At 34.9% G+C, this 25,572-nt stretch overlaps 1 protein-coding gene across 3 annotated transcripts in view; it reads left to right on the forward strand.

Annotated features, from left to right (window-relative positions):
* Nucleotides 1-25,572, forward strand: part of CDKAL1 (CDK5 regulatory subunit associated protein 1 like 1) — a 584,442-nt gene that overhangs the window by 171,195 nt on the left and 387,675 nt on the right. For all 3 annotated transcript variants that reach the window (XM_045551876.1, XM_045551874.1, XM_045551875.1), the window contains 2 exons: nt 3,550-3,598; nt 20,869-20,989. In XM_045551876.1, coding sequence (XP_045407832.1) covers nt 3,550-3,598; nt 20,869-20,989 — 170 coding nt within the window. The remainder of the gene's footprint in view (nt 1-3,549; nt 3,599-20,868; nt 20,990-25,572) is intronic.

The raw sequence follows: 25,572 nt of genomic DNA on the forward strand, positions 1-25,572 counted from the left end.
CCTTCTGCCCATCCATAGGTAATCACTAACCTATGTGGGTCTCTGTAGATTTTCCTACATTTGGACATTTCATATATGTGACTTTTGTCTGACTTTACAGTTTGTAACCAACGAACAATAGACTATACCATATAGTCTAGTTATGTAGTAGGCTCTACCTCTAGGTCTGTGTAAGTATACTCTGTGATGTTCGTACCATGACAAAATCACCTAATGATGCATTTCTCAGAACATATCCCTGCCATTATGCAATGATGAATGTGTTTCATTGTAAGGATATGCCACATTTTGTTTGCTTAGCAGTTGATGGACACTTGAGTTCTTACCTTTTGGCTATTATGAACAATGCTGCTATGAACATTTGTGTACAAGTTTTTGCTTGGACATATGTTTTCATTTTTCTTAGATGTATATCTAAGATTGATATTGCTGGATTATATGGTAACACTGTGTTTAACCATTTGAGGAGCTGCCAGCTCCATTTTATTACATTCCCACCAGGAACATATGAAGGTTCCAATTTCTCCACATCCTCACCAACGCTTGTTATCTGTCTTTTTGATGATAGCCATCCTAGTGGGTGTGAAGTAGTATCTCGTTGTGGGCTTTTTAAAAATAGTGGTAAAATAAAACTTACCATTTTAACCATTTTTAACCAGAATGATTCAGTGGCATTAAGTATGTCATATTGTTGTGCAACCATCACCACCATCCATCTCCAGAATGTTTTCATTTTCTCATACTGAAATTGTGTACCCATTAATCAGTACCTCCCCATTTCTCCACTGTGGCTTTGAATTGCATTTGCTGGTTGGCTAATGATGTTGAGCATCTTTTCATGTGCTTTTTGGCCATTTATGTATCTTCCTTGGAGAAGTATCTTTGCGATTTTTTCCCATTTTTAATTGGTTTATTTGTCTTTTTATTCTTGAGTTGTCGAAGTTCTTTATATATTCTACATACAAGTTCCTTACCACATATATGATTTGTAAAAATTTTCTCCCATTTTCTGCTATCTTGTGACTTTCTTGATGGTGTCCTTTGAAGTACCAAAAGGTTTGAATTTTGATGATATCTAGTTTACTTTTTCTTTGATTGCTTGTATTTTGGTGTTATATCCAAGAAACTATTGTCTAATTCAAGCTTTATGTAGATTTGTGACTCTGTTTTCTTTTAAGAATTTTATAGTTTTAGCTTACCCTCAGTTGTTTAACAGACTGCTTCCTCTACATGTTGTTCTGACTCTTCTCTAGGAATATAACTTCTTATTCAGTCTGTGTGCTACAAGAGTGGATGCAGTGCTCCCTTTGAGCTTTTATATTCTCACTGCATAGGAATGCATTTTTGTTCTGGCCCTGTCATTGAATTTTCTCCTATTTTACTCCTTTTATTCCCTGTCTTTTATCCTCAACTGATACCTTGGTTATTCACCCACATTCACTGGGAAATTGACCAACTCTTCCTTGTCCTACCCACGTCTCTATTATCCTGGGCAATCTGAGCATCTGTATGTAATGTCTCACCAACAGTATAACCTCTCACTTTGTTATATCTCAATTCCAGTTGACGTCACCTACGTCTCTGTTTCAGCAACCTGTTCCCTTTGCCAGATCTTGGACCTTGCTATACTGCAAAAAAATACTAAATGCCTATATCTGCACTTGGATTATATTTCCTATTCTCTTTCTTTTCTCTTTTTTCCCTTCTTTCTTTCATTCTTTCATTACCCCAACCCCTAGGCACTTCATTTCTTCTTTCTGACTCTCTTTATTTCTCTGTCTAACCTATTCTCCAAGCTTCATCTCATCCAAAATGCATAGTGAACTTTCATTCTTCCATTTCCTTCCAGTCCATTCCATGATCTCTTAGGGTGGTTTCTTCAGCCCTTTGAGCCATTCTGGTATACATTAGATGCTCAATCCATGATGAGTGAATAAATAGTGGAATTAGCAAACCTAGGATCCATTAGACAAAATCCATTTGTCTCTTTGGCTCCTACTCTAGAACTGCTGGGCCTTGAGAAAAATCACAGCTGCACATTGAGTCATTGTTACAAAATCATGGTCTCTAATTTCAACTGATAGCTCAATACTGTCTCACAATTTTTACATATCCCTAGTCATCACTCTCTTATTTTCTGTAACAGTATTTATAAACATTCAGTCTGTTCTTATTTCACAATATGCTTTCTCACTCTTAGCAGATGAACTTGCTTCTTTTTTCACTGAGAGTAAAATGAGACCAACAGGTGGGAATTTGCTTAGCATCCTCCCTGACCTGTACAAGAATAGTAGCATCTGTTCCCATGCTTTCCTCTGACCTCTTGTTTCAGGAGAAGACAACTTGGCCCTAAATAAAATGAAGCTAATAAAATGAAGTAGACCTATATGGACTGGTGATGCATAGGGAAAAAAATTCAAGAGGCAGGTTTACTTTTCATATATATTTATATATTTGAACATACATGCGTTTTTTTTCTCCCTTATCATTTGTAAAAAAGAATTATACTGCAGAAAAGATCTATATATAAATATTGACACCACATAATGTCTTGGTATCTATTCATCAAACTATTATAAGTGATTTTATCTGAGGAGTGGAAATAGAGAATGTTATGGGTTATTGTAACTGCTTCCTCTTTATATTTCTATTTTGTTTGAATTTTTCCATGATATTTCCTTTATAATAAAACAATGATAATTTGGAGAATTAGCTTTGACTTATTTTTTCTCCCTTTAGCTTCTTCAATCATAATATTACTTCACTTTTTCATTTACCTTTGAAACTCTAGCCATGTTTACTCAGTCTCCTTTGTGGGCTTTTCCTGTTGTGATCCTGTTTTTCATAACCTTGAGTCACCTCTGGTTCCCTAGGCAGCTATTCCTGGATCACTCGGTCTGATTTTATTACCTTTCCTCCGTGTTCCCGTGGCACCCTGGGAAATCTTCCTGAGTCACTGGTGTATAGAACAGGAGCTGTGTTATTTGACTTTGCATTTCATGGAACTGAGTGCGGTACTTAGCACATGATAAAAATTCATTAAAAGAGTTTTGAATCTTAAAATAATAAAACACAGAATTTGGAATAGATCTCTTTAATACTAGCATGTCCTTTTGTGTAGGTTGTCATTTTTTATTTTATTTCTTTTTCTTTATACAAACTATAACATCAGTCCATGACAGGTTGTCATTTTATGCCATTTTTCTTGAATTTCCGTGTGAGAAGACATGTTTTAATTAAACTGAAGTTTATATCTCAGGATGTATTGAGTTTATGTTGATAGGCTATCCTAACACAACTCCAGGCAGTTTATTTAAATGCTATATGATTTCTTTAGTTGTTATTGGAGGACAGGAAGGTGATAATTTCATACTTCATTGTAACACAGAACATTAATATAGAATATCTTTTGTAATATCTCCAAATGCGTTAAAGAAAACCTTCATTGATATGCTTAGAAAATAAGTGACATTGACACAAGCAGAAGGATAAACATAAATTTTTCTTCCCTGTGTAAATTTTTGTCTAATAGTTTGTTTTCTTTTCTAGGTTCAACAGATAGATCGTGTGGTAGAAGTTGTGGAGGAAACAATTAAAGGTAATTGTTGACAGTGAGAAGAGCAGATGTGTATATTTTCTGAGTATAAAAATACTCAACACTGAGCATCTTTATAAAGTTACAGTTTTAGGTATAAAATCATAAAACTTTTTCCTTAGCTTCATGCATTCGCTAATGTAATTTTGGAGGCAGGAACTCGATGTTTGTTTGGCTTATAAATAAATCAGATCATGGTCAGGTTTTTTTAACATCTCATTTTTATATAAAATGGATTTAGTTTGAATCTCAGATCAGAAGACAGAATTTAATCAATTTTAAAATAAGGAAATTTTATTTGCATATTTTCATCTCATGTGATTTGTAGTTCTTTTTTTTAAAAGTACTTTTAAAACTAATATTTAATTTTGATATTCTTCAAGGTGTAATTTTTGTAGTTACACTAGACAATAGAATTTTGCTTAGGTATTTCGTTATCCAATCTCAAACAGATTCTTATTGAAGTCACTGAGAAATAAATCATCTTCAGTTTTGTGGTTTAACATTAAATATTTATAGGCAATTTTTCCTGTGTTAGATTAGCACAAATAAAAACCAGTAATATGACATTTGAAATAATAAGTGAATTGAAAAATCTCACTTAAAATTGCTGTTTTGTTATAAATGAGAAGTTTGTGTTTTTAAAAAACAAATAGACTGCATCTACCCAATTGAAAGTATTAACTCTATACTTTTCCTGCTGGCTTGTGTCTACTACTTTTCACATGCTTTTATTCATTATTTTTGAATCTTTGATTTATACTAAAGATTATCACAGAATATGAGAATGAGAGTATACCTTAATCTTTTGAAATTCCAAAATAAAATGAAATATCAGCATTAAAAATTTAGAGCAATGATAATTTTGAATGTTTTTTCAAACTATACTTGAGTCCCATCTTGGAGAATCCAGAAGTACTAGCATTTATTGTGTACTGTGACAGGCACCTCCTCTCCATCTTGATCTGTGTCCGTGGAGGCTGACTTGTATGGATTGCATCAGTAGGATCCTTGCCATGTGTGTCCAGTTGGATTCAGCCAATTGGAGGTTGGAGGGTGTGACAAGAGAGAAAGATGGAATATTCATTCTCTTCTCTCCCTCCCTCCCTGCTTGTTTTGGGTTGGCTGCTTTCTTTACCTGAAAGCCAAGTGCTTGTCTGGTAACCCTCTCTATTCATCTCTTTCTCCAGGTTCCTGTAACCATTCTCTTTCTTTGCCTCTGGGTTGGAAACAGTGCCACATTGTTCTCTGCCTTAGAGTATTGCATTGCATTGTCTCCCGTTGGTTTTCCTAAGCCTGCCCAAACTTTAGTAAATAGTTCCTTTGTGAAAATCTCTTATGTTATGCAGTGTGCCATCTGCTATGCTGGTACCCTGACTGATAAGAAGTTAGCCGTGGAGAAGCAAGGCTCAATCCAGAAGGGCCAGATGGAATACAGCCTTACAAGAGAATTTTGCTATAACTGTCTTGTTTCCACGTTTGATGACTCATGGGCTCTCTTCATATCTTTTCCTTGAAGGGGCTTTGGACATACAGCCTCTGCCACAGCCTGTTTGCATTCTTCTTATTGCTGCTTATATTACACCAAATAATATTTTAAAATACTTTAATATTTTAAAATAAGGTACACTGCTACTGACAGCATTTAAATCTATTGTAATTAACATAAAACCATACAAAGCATGTTTTCATTTGTATCTGCCTTGGTTGCATCAAAATGGCAAATTCTAAGTTATTCCAAGTGAATCCTCCTTGTTTCAATAGTGGCCTGAAAATTCTGTCCATTTATAGTTTTTGCTTTAGGAGATAACACATAATGAATTTAGGATCTTTTCCTGTATCATTTTGATAATTTAACAAGATATGTAATTGAATCTAAGGGAAGAAATACAATGTCTGAAGGATTCATATTTATTTCTTTTTTAAAAAAATATTCATATATACTTTAGTCTTGGCTTATATGGTTATTAAAAACTTTTATGTCCGAAAGATCTGAAAGGAATGGAAATCTGCATTTCTTCCGAAGTGTATGTGAAGTCCTCTAAAACAAGCAAAAAAATCATTAAAAATAATCTCATCTTTGTAAAAGGATAGTCTAATTGAATAATTTATGACAAATGAATGCAAATAAATATTTCCTATTGAAATTAGAAAAAAGTTTTTACCGTTAAGTTATCATTCTTCCCCATTCAACCACTGTTAGAAGAGTTCCCTGTTATTATTAATGTGTTTGCTGGCATTTCATTCAGTCTAATAGCAAATGCCTCAAATGGTGGTAATTCAGGGTTTTCCTATCCCAATATGTAAAATCTGCAAGTTTAATTGATTTTCTGTTTCCCCTAACTTCTGAGTAATTGATACCATCTTGGATTAGACTGACCTAAATTCCCAGGGTACCTTACCAAAAGCTTTCTTATTTAAGACATTGCTATTAATCTTCGCTTTGTCAGGTTTTGTGCTTTGCATGTGATACTTGTTCAGAGCATAAACTCTTTATAAATCGAGACTGGAAGGCAGAACTATATCAAATGTGGTTTATCAGTGTTAATGACTGAGTAATCGCCCTACAGAATCCAATGCAGGTTTATTTGAGGATGTTTTCCTAACTTAATGAGTAAGTGATTTAGCTTGAATATGTAGCATGGTACATCTGGGACAATATTGGGACAAAAGCACACCTGTTTCTTCAGTATTTGCTTTTCAATATAATAATTTTTGTTAATTTTTAATATAGGCTTTGAAAGGGCACTTTTATGCATTCTCTTATGTATAATCTCTGATATAATTACTATCGTCTGGACATAGTAGAAAAGTTTGTGTGTTGGTCTTACATGTTAGGAATGCTTTCCAGTCTTACTGGTGTAAGTAAATAGGTGGTAACTTCCACCTTTTAGTAACACAAAGAGCCAGGGATTTATTATTGGTATTTATTTAGTTTTTGGCAATGAGCCTGTTTAAGTTTATGCACCATGTGAATAGGTGATTACAATTTGGTAACCATTGTGTTTTGCTACCACCTTTAATGCAGTTTATGTCCTTTGCTCTCTTCTTTCCTTTCTGTCCCCTCCTTTAGTTCCCCCAAATTAATAATAAGATTCTAGCTTTACTTATTTGTCTTCTATATGCCTACATACGTTATTTCTAGAATAAACTCCTTTTTATTCATTGTATCTCTTTTAGGTAGCATTTTTCAAATCATAATATTTTTAACAACAAGAGCAGGCAAATTTCTTTGTGATCCCAAACAGGAAAGTTTTACCATAGGACTTGTAGTTGATTTTTTACATCATTTTATACTTTAGTTTGAAATAATGGCTGGGAAAGACTCTCTATTAGAGAAATCAGCATATCATGGCTTGTCTGTATTTCTGTGACTTATAACTTTATTAGCCAAATTATTATATTAGTCCGGTTTCCAGCCACACACATACTGACCAGAAGCAGCGTTATCTGTCTACTACAAAATATGTAATGGATGCTCTAGAAAAATTCTTCTTTAAACATTGTAAATAATCATTTTTACTGTTTTTTTTAAATGAAAGTGGTTAAGTAACTAAGTTTGTCTAATATTTTTCAGCCATTAAAGCTTTTAAATTGCAAATGAATATTTTAACATTTCCGTCAGGTAGATTGTATTGCTTTATGATGGCTTTTGAATTGTTTTGTGTGTTTTTGGTTTGTCTTACATTTAATTATACTGCTTTAGTGTGTTCATCACTTATATTTCCATTTTTGCTCACAGATGCATTTTTTAATGATTTGAAGCCACCTTTTATTATTAATGGAATTTATTTATATGAAGAGTATTTCTCTAACTTTTGATTTCTTCATTTTAGGGTTGGAGGGGGCATAGTGTTAAATAGTTTAAGTTGATAGTCTTATTGTAGTTTTTAGATAACACATTGTCATAAATGGTTCCCTGGATTTGGTTGCTATAAACAAGGAAATGAAATTCCTTTAGGCTTGAACCTCACAGGCTTCCCATGCTGCAAGCTTTCTGTTAATAGTCTCACTAAACTGTCTGGTAAAGTAGCCCCATCTTTCCTTCTATACATATTAACAAGGATTTGCCTGTTGTTAAATTGGGCTGACATGTTAACTTTTGTTAACATGAGAGTATCTTTACAGATTACGTGAAGGTGGGACTACAAGTGTTGTTAATTCTTTAAAAATGTATTATTCTTGTCTAAACTTTTGTGGAAACTGTGAATGTGAACCAGTTTATGTTTAAACATCTTTGCTTTTAAGTCTGTATATCAATTGTTTTCATTTCAGGTATTAGGTATTTTCAGATATGGTAACTTCTGGGTCTCAAAGTTCTAATTTCACAATCATATTAACTTTTATTTCATAAAAACACCAAGTGTATCAATCATATTTTGAGCATTTCATACAAAACATGTTCACTTAATGTATATATTTTTAAGAACTTTAATATACTTTGAAAAAAGAATTTTTTCATATGAGTTTGTTATAATTAACTTTTAAGAGAATTGGCATTTGGTACACCACTTTTCTACACTGCACACATGTGCTTTATTATGTGACTGGAGAAATTTTATTCTTCATTTAGAGAATCTATTTTTAACTAGTAAAATGTAGTGAGAATAGTTGAGACTATAAACTTAGAGTATAAAAATACTGGCAGCTTCATTGTGCATTTTTCTTGTCTTTTTCTTTTTTGGGGGGGACAAAGTCTTGCTCTGTTGCCCTGGGTAGAGTGCAGTGATGTCATCATAGCTCACTGCAACCTCAAATTCATGGGCTCAAGAAATTCTCTTGCCTCAGCCTCCCGAGTAGCCACCACACCCAGCTAATTTTTCTGTTTTTGGTAGAGACAGCGTCTGGCTGTTGCTCAGGCTGGTCTCGAACTCCTGAGCTCAAGCAATCCTCTTGCCTTGGCCTCCCACAGGTTAGGATTACAAGCGTGAGCTATCGCACCCCCTGCATTTTTCAAATAGAGGGTGAAGTTGTAGGTTAATTGTGGTATTTTCTGTTTTGCTTTGACTGTTCTTAACACAATAGTAAATTGTATTGGTAATTCTTTAGTACTTTATAGCTGAGTTCCCTAAAAGTAGAAATACAAAGTGGAAACCAGGTCATGTTAGAAATGTAATATCTAAAGCTTTGCTAGGAAAATATACATAAAAGTGATCATCTTCAAATAAAAAAGATTTTATTTTCAGGGAAATGATTTATTATATCAACAGCCATGTGAAAAAAACTGCAACATAGAATAATTTTACAGCTGAGAAATTTAAATCTGATTTTCTCTTTTTCTTGAAATATTTCATTTGACAATTAGAATAATTTACTTAATCAGTTATAGTATGACCTCTCTTTAATGATGTAATGAACCTTTCTTTAGAAAACCTAATGTTGATATTAATTGGCACAAGGTAAGAATGTTCAATTGATTTTAACATTTTTTTTAATCTAATGTTTTGCACATTTTTTCTTTTAAAAGTTCATTTTGTAACACACTACAAAGCATGCAGCAGATAGATAGGAATGACTTCTGAGACTGAGAGAATAAATATCAATTTCATTTACTTAGTTTGAGGGGGAAAAACTCATTTGCAGAACCTCCAGTTTAGGGTGTCAACTCTGGATGGATTTTAGGTAGAAGTTTATCTCAGTACTACCATTTTATAACAAAGTATACATTTTATTGAGTGATAAAGAAATAGTAATTGAAATGTCCTTATAAAGGATGGTTTCTAACCTTTATTGTAACTCTGAAAATTCAAGTGCACCATTTCTTTAAGCTGTACTGAAAAGTCACCTGCTGTGGGGGTGAGAGTCCTGGATTGAGACTCTGAAGAGCTATGTTGAAAAGCTTGTTTCTGCTACTAACAATGTCACCTTTTTTATTTTTTAATTTTTAATTATCATGAGTACAAAGTAGTTGTAACAATGTTATCTTTAACAATCCATGCCATCTCATTGGTTCTCAGTTTCCTGAGTTGGAAATCCTATGACACGGAAGGTCCTTTCCACTCTGAAATCCTTGGAGTGTATGAATCTATAAATATAAAATTGAGTATCAGAGTCTGTCATTAGAATGAGATGTTGACATTTTAGACAGTGATCTCCAGCAAAAATTATTAGAATGTGACTAGCCTTTTTCTAGCATCCCAATCTCTACATGTCAGATTTTACTTTTTCTTTCCCTATGCCTTCCTACTTGGAAAATGAAGCTGAAGCTGTTTGAGGCAGACATACCCTGTGTTTTTCTTTGGTGTATCTCTGTATTGTCTAGTGAAGAATGTCTTGAGTAAAGCCTAGTTCCCGGACTCTTTTGCCTTTACTCCGTTCAGTTGTATTACACTTCTGAGCAGGGATAGGCAGTGTGCTTCCCAGTGTTGCTCAAGAATTTTGTGCATCTTTGAAACTTTCATTTCTACCAAGAGGAATGTTTATTTTCAGGATTTGAGGCAGGTAGTTTTAATCATGGTGGATGACTTTGGGTTGCTGAGGGGAAAAGTTTGTGAAGATTTAGTGTAAGTTAAGAAATACCACCTGGAGCAGTGATTCTCAAGGGTGTTTGCTGGGAGAGGGATGGTGGCTGAATGGGACCCTAATCGGAAAGGGGAGATGACGGGCTGATTGATCAGAACCTGGGGAAGCTGGGGTTTGGAGATTCTGCCCTGCTACCCCTCACCTAGATTCATGGCCATTGTGATCCACTGTTACGGCTGAGGGAGGATCATACCACTCAGGTGTCCCCACGTAGAAAACCACTCATGATACTCCACTGTGCTTGTTTCTGGGCACATGTGCTTACCCTTACCCAGGACCATGTGCAGTTCCAGGTTCACTTCCTATGCCTTCTTCCCCTTCCCTCACATTCAGGAAAGTGTATCACAGTACAAGTGAGTGATTTCAAAGGGGTGACCTTGAATCTACTTTAATTTATATATTTAACAAGTCGTTTACAAACTTGGTTATTACTGTCCTATTTCCTAGCCCTCCAGAGCTTTTTAAAAGAAATGGGTCTTACTTAAACTTCTAGTGTTTAAAAGTTTTGAAAACCTCCTTACCACCTTGCCTTTGAGAATCGTCATTAGCACTGTAGGTCTTGATAGGAGTACAGTTGCATTAATTATAGTAGCAATTATAATTAACTTCTGTCTAGCTCTTTGTAGCTTACTCTTTTCATTTACATTAATTCATTTATACTCCACAGGAAGCCTGGCATTACCGATTATGCAGCCCAGCCAGCAGTGTACTATAATTTGAAACCTAGTCCTATTCCATGTAGCTGTTTATATTGAAAGGAGGGGAGTGAGAAAGTGAGGCCCATTTATTATTTCCTTTTCTCATGCCTGGTCTTTAAGATAGCTGCTCACTTTTTTCTAGTTACCTTTAGATCCTCTCTCAGATGTTTCGTTCCTTCATGTGTCTCGTTTCCTCTTTGATCTTTTTCACTCTTTCCTTTCTGTTTTGCCATTTTATTTTGTGCCAATATAAAAATGTTTTTGTAAGGAGTTAAAGAGTTGTTAATTTTTTTTTTTTTTTTTTTTTTTTTTTTTTTTTGAGACAGAGTCTCACTCTGTTGCCCGGGCTAGAGTGCTGTGGCGTCAGCCTAGCTCACAGCAACCTCAAACTCCTGGGCTCAAGCGATCCTCCTGCCTCAGCCTCCCGAGTAGCTGGGACTTGCGGGCATGCACCACCATGCCCGGCTAATTTTTCTCTATATATTTTTAGCTGTCCATATAATTTCTTTCTATTTTTAGTAGAAACAGGGTCTCGCTCTTGCTCAGGCTGGTCTCGAACTCCCGAGCTCAAACAATCCACTTGCCTCGGCCTCCCAGAGTGCTAGGATTACAGGCGTGAGCCACCGCACCTGGCCAAGAGTTTGTTAATTTTTAAAAGAAATTTTGGGTAGAATATTTTAGTCTTACTGTGCTGTAAAGATGCTTAAATTACAAAATGAGGAGTAAAAGTATTAACTGTAAGCTACCGGTAAGAAAGTAGTCTAAGCAAGAAAAAGCTAATGAAGAGATTCTACAGAGAAAATTCTCTTGAGTGTGTGTTTAAAATAATTTTTGAAGGTTTTAATGTGAAACATGCTTTTTGCAATTTTTACTGTCATAGGTTAGTTAGTTAAGAAAATTCTTCCACATTTTTTAAGGATATGTTTTAAATCCTATATTCTAAATCCTAGTTATATATTTAGGCCAGGTATCACAACTGTAGCCAGAGTATTTTAATGTAGATAACTTTCAATTTCTCACATTTTGTAACCAACACTGTCATTTCTTTAAATTTTAAAATAATGTTTGATTAGTCTTTTTGTCTAGAACTAAGAATCTCAAGCCCACGTAATTTCTACTTCATAAATTATATTTAGAAGCATTTTCACTTTGGAAGGTGTGGTTTTTCACTCTAGGGCCCTTTCATGCCAAGTTTTAATAAATCTTTTCAGCAAATTCTGTTTTTAGTGATAGGCTAACTAGATTGGTTTTAAGAAGTGGAAGGTGAGCCAAAAGCAGGAATTTTAGCAAAATGTACTGTGAAATAGATATAATTGTGTATATAAATTGTATCCTACCTGCTCAGCCTCACAGACTGTAATATCACCTCTCCTTGAAGCCTTTCCTGACTTTCCCTGGGAGAGTTGACCGCTCCCTCATAGTGTCCTTCTGTACTTAGAAACATTGATCAGACCATCTCTGACACTTCATTCCAGTTATTTATTTATAAGTCTGCTTTCCTCAAAATCTTAAGTCCCTTTAAGGCAGAACTCAATGTGGTGGCTCGGGATGGAGTATGCTTTTTGGAGAGAGAGGTGTATTTTGGGAGGCTTTATGCTATATTTAAATATTGATAAGATAATCTTCCATACGTCATTTTCTAAGTTTGTATATGTAACTCACATGGCAGTTAGTGTGTTAAAGCTCCAGATGCCTCCTCCCATTTCAATTGCCTATAGTACAAGACTGTTCAGCTCCTGACTGGAGACGAAATGAATGGCAGTAAGGTCAGGCAGGCATTTTTAAAGATACATGGATGGGACCAGTATCTAGCTTTCTCTGCTTCCCATCTCTTCTGTCACACTTTTTGGTGGCTTGAGTTGAATAATAGCGGGAGGAGACATGAACTTTTCGTTGGTAATCAAAAGTGAGGATCTGAGCTTCAGTTTTAACAGTTAAACGTGGCTTACAAGTCCCTGATGTCTTGCATTTTCCTATTCTCATTCTCCAGCAGCTTGAGTGTCATCTATTGTAAGGTCGGTTATCTCTGCTTTCATCACTTGGTACCGTAACTTTGGGAATATAGGTTTGAGCATGAGAAATGATCGTGTTCTTTATTGCTGCCGTGGATGCTTTACATACTGAAACAGAAGCATTCATGGCTTTGTTTTTGTAAATACAAGAGCCTTGGAACTGTTTTACAAATGTAGAATTCAGGAGAGTCTATTGTAGCAAGACAGTGAATGATCTGAGGAGTCCGATTACGAGTCAGTACTAATGTTGAATTACTGATGTAGGACTGCTTTGACTTTTGACTGTTTTGATGTGTACTTGATGTAGATTGTGAAAAAATAAATTGGCACCACATATCTTCTCCCACTGTCAGAAAAAGCGTATCTGCTTACAAAAGATATAGTAATTAACACATTAACTGCCACATGAGTTGTATTTAACTCATGGTAATTTTGGGCTCGGGACCTTGTGAAGCACATGTAACTAACAGATCTCTTCACCTTGGGAGCCACAAGAGCTAATTTTCAAGTTGCATATAATTCACGCACAGAAAACACTAAAAAATAAATTTTTCATTAAATTAGAGAGGATCGTTTTGTTTTCAAAGTTTTTGTTCTGTTTTCATGATAAAACACCGTGGCCCCAAGGAAAAAATTTTTTTTCTAGTGTATCAGTCAGTGTGTTAAAACATAAAATTAAATGCTTATTGTAATTTGCTCCCAGAAGGTGTCTCTATTTAAGAAATGTGGAGTATCTGTTATATGTATCCTTTGTTTAATATAGCTTATTATTCTATTTGCAATAGTGTGCAATTAAAAAAAATGTAAGAAAATTCTATTCCAACAAATGTTTTCATCTTCCTGTGTTCTTTTCCATAGGTCCCGTCTATATGTAAATTTCACAATATTATATTATAGATTTTTTTGTGTGTAATAGGAGTTTTAATATTAAATATTTCTCAAATTTTCAGAGATTTAAACTGTGTACTATGATCTTACCTTAGTCTCTTCCCCAGTCCACTTTCCTGCCAGGTAACGTGTTGAATCCTTCATGTGTTGTTAAACTCCGGAAATGTGCTGAGATAACGTCAGTACCTTCATAGGCTCTCTTCACTTACACTCTGATTTATGCTTTGAGTTCTGTCTTTTTGGACAGTTGATTCTTATTCTTTCCTCATTTTAATATCTTTTCCTAGGTATCATTGTTCTAATTAACATTTAAACTCTTCATACTTGCTGAAAGAAATTGTTTAAGTAGCTAAGATTTAGAGCTTAACTTGTAATGATGTGGTGGTGTTTTTGAGTTAATTCTAGCATTTACATGTACAGTTTTCTAACCCAGACTTGTAATCAAGCTACTTCTTCCATTTAACCCAATTTCCTTGTTTTATATTCCTTTCCTCTTTTAATATGAAAATATTTCAAGGAAGAAGTCACACTTTAGTATGAATATCAGAAAATTCTTTTTTTCTCCTGGGAAGTGCCTACATATGAGGAGTGATACTGAATGGAGTAGAGGCAAACTTTGACTATACTTTTGGTTTTCTTTGTAATTGAGTAGTTAAAAATGACTCTTGAGGACATGTCAAGTGATAAGTCCAAAGATTTTATAGAAAAACAGATTAAATTGAACACTTTTATCTTGTATTCTTAAATATTCAAATTGATATGACCAAATTTACTTAAATGAGAATTGATGTCTGTAGTATATTTACTCATTGTTTTTCTTTTTGCTTGAACTTTCTGCCAGTCTTCTGTCCTCTGCCCCACCATTTGTTGGATAGCTTTACTAGGAAGATTTCCAGCAGGCCGACCCAGAGCTTAGGTTTCAGACAAGTCTTCTCAATGTGTACTTAACAGAACTGAATTTGTGTGAAGTAAGAGCAGTCAGCAAGAGATCAAGGAAACTTGGCATGAGCCCTCTTTGGTGGTGGTGGAGGTGGGTGGTCACATATTGAAGAAACAATGAATGGCCTTTAAAAATAGGTGGGTTGAATAAAGCATTGAAGAAACGTCTGGCTGTTTATAAAGCCTTTAGAAGAAAAAGAAATTAAAGGGAAAAAAATAAACAGTAAGAGTCCAAGTTGCCAGATCATTGATATTTCTGTAATATGTAAGGATATTCTAAAGCTAATATGTACCACCCTCTTTAAAGTTTGTGAGAATTAAAGGAAGGAAGATTGGTTTGTGTATAGGAGCATAATTTAGTTTAATAGATGTGTTTTATAGGCAGTTGTATTTCTATCACCCAGTTAATATACATGCTTATGTTCCAGGGGTTGGTTCTTTTCTATTTGTGAATGACCAGTATAATTGGCTTCCTGATATGGGCTTTCTAGTATATATGGGTGGGATGTTTTCCCTCAGCTCTAATAATATTCAACACAGTTAGCACTATGGGATTTTTTTTTTTTTTTTTTTTTTTTTTTTTTGAGACAGAGTCTCGCTCTGTTGCCCGGGCTAGAGTGAGTGCCATGACATCAGCCTAGCTCACAGCAACCTCAAACTCCTGCGCTTAAGCAATCCTCCTGCCTCAGCCTCCCAAGTAGCTGGGACTACAGGCATGTGCCACCATGCCTGGCTAATTTTTTCTATGTATATATTTTAGTTGGCCAGATAATTTCTTTCTATTTGTTTTTTTCGTAGAGACGGGGTCTCGCTCTTGCTGAGGCTGGTCTTGAACTCCTGACCTCGAGCAATCCACCCGCCTCGGCCTCTCAGAGTGTTAGGTTACAGGCGTGAGCCACTGCGCCCAGCCAACACTATGGGATTTAGAAAAGATTTTTGCTCTTAAAGATCAATAGGCAACATTGAACATTGATTCAATAAGTATGTTAATTGTACAAATAATGTACAATGCTTTGGTCTTTACATGGGTTTTTCAGTATTGTGAATTCAGAAATGTGCATACAACAGTGAATTTTATAAAAAGCTTTTTGATTCAAAATTTTATAATATAATTTTAACTGGTAACATTCTTTAGTGGATTAGATCAAATGTAAAAGCCAGCATGGAATCAGGGGTTTGTAGCTGATTTATAAATAACTGCTGAACCTGAAGGCTTAAAATTGAATTTGGTTTTAACAGGGTTGAATTTTATGTGACATTGTAAGTAACAACTTAGAGAGATGTTTAATAAAGATGGTTAATAAACCTATGGAGACACATTTAACCATTATTTCGAGGAGATAAAATGTGAATTTACATTTAAAATGGAAAAGATAAAAGATCTCAGAAAAGTAACATTTGATTATGTCTCATTCTGTATACATGGCAGTCTTCTTTTTGCATCCCTGTATTAAAATTGCATATCTCTATTTTAATCACTTTACATCTTTATCACCATCTCCTCAGTGGTCTCATGTCATTATCAGTTGATCTGGCCACACTGTGCATCATTCTTCCCCATCTGTTCCTATTAATACTTCCTCCTTTAATTTCTTACTACATGGGATTGAAATGATGTAAAGAAAAAAAAAAAACCCTCACTCCCTTTTTCTTTTCAACTCTTTTGTCTGGTTTCTTTCTTTTCTCTCTTTCCCTTCCCTCCAGCCAAAAGAGTGATTCACAGTAGTCACAAAATCAATCAGTTCTCATTGAGTAACCGTCCTTTTTCTACCACAGTGCTAGACATCAGTGGCTAGCGAGAAGGGATCAAAAAAGAAGGGACGTGTGAGTGTGTAATTGTGGTCTTTGCTTCATGGTCCCATCATAAGTGCAGCATGTTCATTTTCAGGGCAAATTTGCTCCAAAAATTTCTTTTTTACCTTTCACATCTGAACTGCCTTAGCATGTTTCTCTGCCTGTTCTTTCCAAAGACATCCTCTCTTTAAGACATTTCATTCAGTTTTATTCTTTAGTCTGCCAAATTTCAGTTTGTTTACATGGCAACAATATTGATAACTGCATGTAAAATAGGTAATGATTCACAGGATGTTTTGATTCTGTCTTCTATGGATTTAAGGAATTAATTCGAAACACCAGTTGTGTTTGAAAGAGGATTTCTAAAAGAGATGGTATATCACAAATAAAAGTTTTATTCCACTCGTCTATTTTTAAAGAAATCATTGTTCTGTGGTTGAATTTTCTTCCTTTCATCTTCGGCCAGATATAACAAATGACTTTGATGTTATTTCCTACTTTGTCTTTAGTGTACTATATTTTTCAATTAAGAAAAACACAGAATATTGTTAGGTCTGCTGCTCTTTAATGAATCATTGGATTGGAAAATAACTCATTATATCATCAGGCAGAGATATGTTCCTTTATTTGAATGTAGATAGAGAAGATGAATAATTTATCAAATGTTATTAGTGCAGGCTGCATATTACTGGAGTCTCAGCAGGATATAATGAAATTTGTCTCATGCTAGTATGAAAATAGCATGCCTTTGCATAGTCATTATTGAACTTTTGGCATCTCTCAGAGAACTATTATGGTATCCTGCCAGTCTTGCTCACCTCTTCATTAACTGGACTTTTGACTGAAGAGTTTAACTTATCTTGAAAATCTGTGGAATCTGTTATGCCAAATGCTTGCTTGACTGTAGCATGTTTCTATGTTAGTGCAGAAATTTTCAGAATGAATGAAGTACTTAATGTTTCTTATTAAAGTGATTAGTGCAAAAAGGCTATGACTGATGGTTTTATTACTTCTGATCATGAAATGCTGTCTGTACAGGAGATGCTTAAGCAATATGTCTTTCTGAAATGAGGGGGTGATGAAACATGTATATAATTACTTAGAATCTTATATCTATACTAATCATGTATTTGAAATTATCTTAATTGCTTTTAAAACGTTGCATTTCATTTGCTTCTGGCATGATTGCATGAAGGGGTCAACAAATCTTCTCCCCCAAAGCAATGATAAAACTGGACAAATGGTCAAAAACAAATTATGTCAGTACTCTGGAAATCCACTAAACATGTTCAATAAACTGATGTGTGTATTCATGAAAACAACTGAGCTTTGGGTAAGAACTGTGAGTCTGTGGTGTTGGTGCTGAGGCTGCTCCCATTTTCTGTCCTCAACTTTGTGGGCAAGGTTGTTCAACTAGGGCAAAGCAGGCTGTGAAAACCAGGCAGCTCAGTTGATGTGGAGAACTCTTAGGTACAGTGGAGACTGTGATGGCAAATGGCAGGGAACGTATGTGGCTCTACTGGACTGAAGTTGCTGGCCTGTTCAGTGCAAGCAGTGGACAGGTGGACTAGCCAGGGATTTAACAGGGAATTCTGGGAGATGAGGCAGCAAAAGAGGCTTGAGAAGCTCTGCATATACCTAGAGTTGACTGGAGGTTGTGCACATGCATGGATTTATAAGAAATCTAAAGAAAGTTCTTCAGGCAGAAAGGAAATGGTACTAAGTGATAACTTGAATTCCAAGGAGCAATGGAAAGTGCTAGAAATAACACTTATATGGGCATATATAAAGTATTCTCTCTATATTTTTACATTTTTTTTATTTAAAAAATATACAATTATATATAAAACAATTATAGCAATATATTTTTGGCTTTACAGTGCCCCCCCCCTTAACCATGGGAGATACATTCTAAGACCTCCTCAAACTATAGTTAGGTAGTACTCAACTCTATATATGCTAGGTTTTATCCTGTACATACATAGCTATGATAAAGTTTCATTTATAAATTAGGCACAGTATGAGATTAACAATAACAGTAATAAAATAGAACAATTGTAACAACATACTGTAAGAAAAGTTATGTGAACATGGTCTCTCTTTTTCTCAAAATATCTTATTATACTTATTGACTTATGAAACTGGAAAGCAAAACCACAGATAAGGGGGACTACTGTATACAACTATATATGTTAATATGCACCACAACAATAGCACAGAAGAGGAAGAAGGAATAGAAATAGTACTGGGACAATTGAATATTCGTATGAAAAAAATGAACTTAGGCCCTTACTGTATATTAAATATAAAAAGTAATAAAGTGCATCCTAGACTTAAATATAAGAGCTAAAACAATAAAACATTTAGAAGAAAACATAGGAGATATCTTTGTGGCCTTGGGATAGGGAGAGTTCTTAGATGTGTCACCAGAAGCATGAGCCATAAAAGAAAAAAGTTGATGAATTGAACTTTATTAAATTGAAAAACATTTACTTTTCAAGAGACACCCCCAAGAAAGTAAAAATATAATCCAGAGACTGAGGGAAAATATTTATGAATCATATCTGATAAAGATCCTGTAACAGTAATATATAAAGAATTCTTACAACTTTAATAAGACATACTCTAATTAAAATATTGGCAAATACCATGTAAACATTTGTATTAGTCAGGACTGACATGTATGCAGAAAGAGCTATATTATAAGGATTGGCACACACAGTTAGGCAGGCTGAGGAGTCCCAAGATCGGCAGTGGACAAGCCGGAGACCTGGGAGAGCTGATGTGTAGTTCCAGTCTGAGTCCAAGGCCTGAGAACCAGGAGAGCCAGTGGTGTGAGCTCTAGTCCATAAGCTGGTGGCCTTGAAACCCAAGAAGAGCCAATATTTTAGTATGGATCTGAAGGCCGGAATGGACCAGTTTTCTGGTTCTTACAGTCAGTCAAGAGGAACTCACTCAGCTTTTTTGTTCTGTTTTGGCTTTTATTTGATTGGATGATACCCATTTACATTGGGAGGGCAATCTGCTTCACCCATTCTACCAATTTAGATGTTAATCTCACACACACCCAGAGTAGTGTTTGGTCAAAATGTCTGGACACCCGATGGCCCTGTCAAGTTCAAATATAAAATTAACCATCACAGCATTTTACTGAACAAGAAATACACTTTGCTAATAATCACATGAAAAGGTGCTCAACATCATTAGTCATTATGGAAATGCATATTCAGAACACAGTAACATACCAATACACACCCATTAGAATGGCTGTTATCAAAAAAAGCTATGATTTATTGGCAAGGATATGAAGAAACTCAAAACCTCATACATTGCTGGTAGGAATATAAAATGGTACCACCACTTTGGAAAACAGTTATTTCTCAAAAAGTCAAATTTACCACGTGACCCAGCAATTCTACTCCTAGGAATCTATCCAAGAGAAATGAGAATGTATGTGTATACAAAGACTTGTATGTGAATGTTGATAGAAGCATTATTATAATAGCTATTAATTGCAAAAAATCCAGATGACTATCAGCTGGCAAGTGGATTAACAAAATGTGCTATATTTGGTATGGGAATAGAGATGCACTGCAATTAGCTTGAGGGAATTTTTTTTGGAGTGATGGAAATGTTCAAAAACCGGGTTATTGTGATGATTGCAAAACTGTATAAATTGATTTAGAAGCATTGAATTGTACTCTTACATTTTATAGACTATGACTCAGTAAAGTTATAAAAATAATATGTCTGTATATAAAGAGCAAATGACAAAGCAAGTACGGTAAAATAATAATTAGAGAATCTGAAGAGTATGGGAATTCTCTGTACTATCTGAAATTATTTCAAAATTCGGTAGCTCTTAGAAGTGGTCTGATTTCCTCTGGGAACATTTTGTAAAAAGAAGTTTAAAAGTTTTGTTTGTTTTAAAAAAAAACCTAGCCCTAAAGTGCCATTTTATCTCAGCTTTTTGATTGTTTACTTCTTTGATTTGTTGTTCGCTTTGCTTTGAGCAGATACTTTGGTTTTGCTTTTTTTTTTTTTAATTAATTTTTTCTGCAATGCAGGCAGGCAGGCCCAGTGCTCAGGTGAACCCTTTCTACTATACACACATGTCTGGTCTGTGCTAGTGAGCATTCATGCCTGCAGAATTATTTTGAGTATATTTCAGTTTCTCTTTCTCATCTGTGCAATATTAAAGTACAAATATTGTAAGCAAAGCACTTTTGCCTGTAGGTCTTGAACACAGCTGTTTTTCCTTTTGACAGTATTTTTTAGGCTTAAATAATCACATGTTCTCTAGATTGTTTTTTTTTATCCACTAAAAGAAAAAGTTAAATGCAAGCATTAACACATTTGTTGAAAGCATTAAATTAAAGGGAAGTGTGTGACTCATGCTACTTATGTGCTTGATTTGAAGGTCACTCTGTGAGACTGCTGGGTCAGAAAAAGGATAATGGAAAGCGGTTGGGGGGAGCACCATTGGATTTGCCCAAGATTAGGAAGAATCCACTGATAGAAATCATTTCCATCAATACTGGGTAAGTGTCTCTGAAACTTCCTCATAAAATATTCAGTATATGCCATTAATTCAATTTTTTTTCCTGAACATGTGACATAGAAAAGTATTTGAACATTTTCTAGGGAAAGAAAAATCACAAAAAGCTCCAAAACACTTGAATATAGTTCCTTCTGCTATATTCCCTGTATGTAAATTACACTTACATTTGCAGCAGGGTTTTATATCTTTGACTAATATTCTTCTTATTTTTAGTAATAAACATGGATTTCATTTTCCAGCTATGCCCTTGGTTAAAATCTTTGAAAAAAGAAATGTTTAACAGACCTATCATCTTCGAATGTTTTCAGTAGGGTTATGGTAAATGTTTCCCAAGATACTAACCATGCTTTGATTATTAACTATATGAAATGCATATTTTAAAATGTTATACTTAGAAGTTTTAAACTAAAAAACAGCATCACGACTGAATATTAAGTATTCTTTTAATTTCCACACCTTGGACTAAAGTCTTTTCTGGTTATAACTCTTGGTATACACATTTTATACTTTGTTAAATTTGCAATTATTGAATTTAGGTTCTTTAAATTATAACTCCATCAGAGAAAAACACTTTCCTGAAAATTTGATTAGGTTAAGGGCTTCTATTCTGTAGATCACAAGGAGTACCTACTTACCCATACAGCCACCTCTCATTAAATTTAAGCTGTTCTGTTCTTTTTTGACTTGATCTTCCCTCTTATTTGAAGTTGTTCTCCTCCTGTCTCTTTCTTCATGCTACTTCCCATTGAGAACAGTGGATTTAACTTCCTTCTCCAGTATCTGCCTGTCTCTAAGCCAGTGCCTTCATTTCCTCTTTAACGATGACAGCTGTGTTGTCATTGGTCATCTTTTCTCTAGTCTTACCCCTTCTGATTCATCCTTCATACTGCTGCCAACGACTAGAGACGGTTTAAGAAGTCATTTGGTTTTCCCTGAATTGCCCCATGGGATGGCATTCACTTGACTTGGTGGTTTTTTGATCTTTTTGATCTGTGGTTTGGTTGAATCTGTGGATGTCGAACCCATGGATACAGAGGGCTGACTGTACTCTATAAATATTTGTTGAATAAATGGTTTATTTTACAGCTATTACCATTTTTGTTGCTATACATTAATTAAAAATTAATTCTAAAATTATTTTTCAAATATTTATAATTTAAATTTTTAATCCATATAGTCTGCAATTGAGATATGAGTTTCTGTCCTTTTCAGACTGCTAATCATTTTCCTGAATCAGTTGCAGCCTTACCATTTAATGCTCCAATGAAAGTATCCTCATGAGTATTTGTCCACACTATCATTCTATAACATTTTAGCTTGGATTTCATTTTTTTACTGCTTGTATAGCTCACTGCTATTTTTCATTTACTTTTAAAATGGTTATACTTATTATTTTTCAGTAGAAAATTATCCTTCCCACTAAAATCCTAACACTTTTTAAAGTTTTATTGCTTTCAAATTAAATGTGAAGATAAGCTTCTATAAATTTTCAACTTTTCATTTAGGAAAAGGGTCCCAATTGCAGCAAGTTTTATTATATGTATTAGTAAGTTATTGATGTTACCATCAGACACTGCAGAGTTTTATGCTTTGTTATTTTTCTAACTTAAAATATAAAAGGAGTACTTGAGTTTCCTTAGACAAAGAATGAATTTGAGGCCAGGGACGGTGGCTCATGCCTGTAATCCTAGCACTCTGGGAGGCCGAGGCGGGCAAATTGTTTGAGCTCAGGAGTTCGAGACCAGCCTGAGCAAGAGCGAGACCCTGTCTCTACTAAAAAAATAGAAAGAAATTATATGGACAGATAAAAATATATATAGAAAAATTAGCCGGGCATGGTGGCGCATGCCTGTAGTCCCAGCTACTCCGGAGGCTGAGGCAGGAGGATTACTTGAGCCCAGGAGTTTGAGGTTGCTGTGAGCTAGGCTGATGCCACGGCACTCTAGCCCGGGCAACAGAGTGAGACTCTGTCTCAAAAAAAAAAAAAAAAAGAATGAATGAATTTGAAAATTTTATATCATGCTAAATTTGGATGAGCACAACAGGATCAAGTATGTGTGAATATTTATGTAGAGTTAGAAAAAAAAGTGTCAGCCAAGTGGTTAGTATAATAGGGAATGAACCTGTATATAAATGAAAGAAGTGAGGTGAGGTTGAAAAGCTCAGTTTTGTCAGTGTCCTTGTTTGTGTGATTCCCTTATTTTTTTCTAGCAGTGGGAATGGATTGTGGAGACAGAAAGGCAGGAGGTAATATAGGGGATGAAAGTAAAAAATTGGAAATTGGAGCATAAAGAAAATGTGTGTTCTATTTTGCCTTCTCTATCACTATTAAAGTCATAATTTTTGACAGTCCTTTGGCAATTTTCATCTCGCAAAGCCAAGAGTTGGATACTGCTTAGCAGATCTTCTATAAGTTATATCATTTTGTAGATACGCCTATCAGATTATTCCTAGTTTGAAGGTTTGAAATCCTCCCTCGGGCTAAACACATCTTAGAAAATACTATCTGACCCTGTAATACTTTACTGATGCTTTATCTTTTAACATTTATCTTTTTTTTCTTATTTTTAGCCATCAATCAGACATAAAGGTTCCCATATATCACCATTTTAAGAGGAATCTAATTTTCTTTGAGATTATGTACTTGAATTTATTATCTCTTTTTTAATAGTATTTACTCTGCTCTCCCTACCCCCATAACATCCTAGCTTTGGGAAAACTAACTTGGATGTTTTCATTTTCTTTCTGTAATATCCAGAATTTGTCAGTCTCTATTCCAGTCCTAGATACATAGGCACTCTGTAGATATTTGAATGAATGAATGAATGAATGAATAAATGAAAGAACAAGAATGTAAATTTATCTCACATAAGTGAAGTTGTTTTTAGAGAAATATAATTGCTACTAATAGCATTTTGTTAGCTTTCTGGTTCTAAGGATTAAAACATAAAAGAGTATTAAACAGATACATTTGAAACAGTACATTTGAAAATTATTATGTGCTTACTACATTACGAAGTATTGTGTTAGGCATTATGATACATACAAAGATAAATAAATGTTTCCCAAATCAACAGGTAACTGTTATGGAGTGAAATAATCAAAACATGCAGCTATAGACATGGAGTTAATTGCAGCTCCTGTATGGGGAAGATTTGGATCTCATCTGGTCTATATGTGGGGCAATGCTTTTAGGTCCCTGCATAACTGTCTTTCCAGGGGTGAGAATACTCAGCAGTGACTCCCTAGACCTCTCAATTTAAGAGCTGTTAGATGTTCAGATGTCCTCTGACTGCCCCTCTCTATGAGATGCAGTGGCAGAAACATAGTAAAAAGGGCCTCTTCTCCTTGACCTCTCTCATCAAACCAGACTACTGCCATTATCAGTACACATGTGGAAAATATAAACCTCAAATACTATCTTTTTATGTTAGTCTTAAATTACAGCTTTCAGAAAATTACATTTTATAGAAAAACTATTTTTGAGGTATTTAATTAGAAATATTTTTTAAAAACTTGAATTGAGGTTCCAGGGAAATCCTGTTAGAAGTTTGAATATATGTGGCATCACGCTTACACTATGGTGAGTCTTTTTCATATGTTGGGATTTATTATAAGACTATACCTTTTAGTATAGTCAATACTGATTTATTGAGTCCTTACCTTGTATCTTAGCATGGTGTCAAAACCAGTGACACTCTTATTTTTTTCAATTCATGCTAGACTGTTGTTCAGATATTCTGATTATATAAACCATGGCTCTATTCTGAATGTGCTCACTTGAGGGTAGCTCCTTCAGCCTCATGGCTGTCCTCAGAGACAACTGTTAGATCGTGACGTCTTTGTCCAACAGGCAATATCTTAAGGTAAAACATTTCTCAAAAAGAACTCAGCATACTTTATAGTCATTTATTAATTTTAAAATTATGGGTCAATATAACTTTTTGATTATTATTGTTTTAGAGACAGGGTTTTACTCTGTCACCTGGTCTGGAGTGCAGTGGCACAATCATAGCTCACTGTAACCTTGAACTCCTGGGCTCAAACAATCCTCCTCCCTAAGTTTCCTGAGTAGTTGGGACTACAGACATGTGCTACCACACCTGGCTAATTTTTTTAATCTTTTGTTGACCCCCGGGTCTCAGTATGTTGCCCAGGCTAGTCTCAAACTCCTGGCCTCAAGCAACCGTCTTGCCTCAGCCTCCCTAAGTGCTGGGATTACAAGCGTGAGCTACCATGCGTGGCCAATATCACTTTTCATATATTGGGTGCTGATGGTTGCATATTAACCTAGACCAAATTTTGTCATGTAAAATTCTTAGTGTTTTTTTTTTTTGTTTTTTCTTTTTTTAATGTAGACAATAGTAGCTACAAATGAGGATTAGTTGCTTTTCTACAACTCAGCTGTCAGGTTATAATGAAAGCAAGCCCTAGTCCAAAATCTGCAATAAGAATTTATTAAGCAAGCTAGAATAGTCCAGCTGTTCGTGCAAGCTTGGTGAAGTCCCCATTCTCTCTTTTTTTGGGGTGATTAAATCACACCTTGTTCTAAAGGTGTGCTTG

The sequence above is a fragment of the Lemur catta genome, chromosome 5, assembly GCF_020740605.2.
Source record: "Lemur catta isolate mLemCat1 chromosome 5, mLemCat1.pri, whole genome shotgun sequence".
Taxonomy (NCBI): Eukaryota; Metazoa; Chordata; class Mammalia; order Primates; family Lemuridae; genus Lemur; species Lemur catta.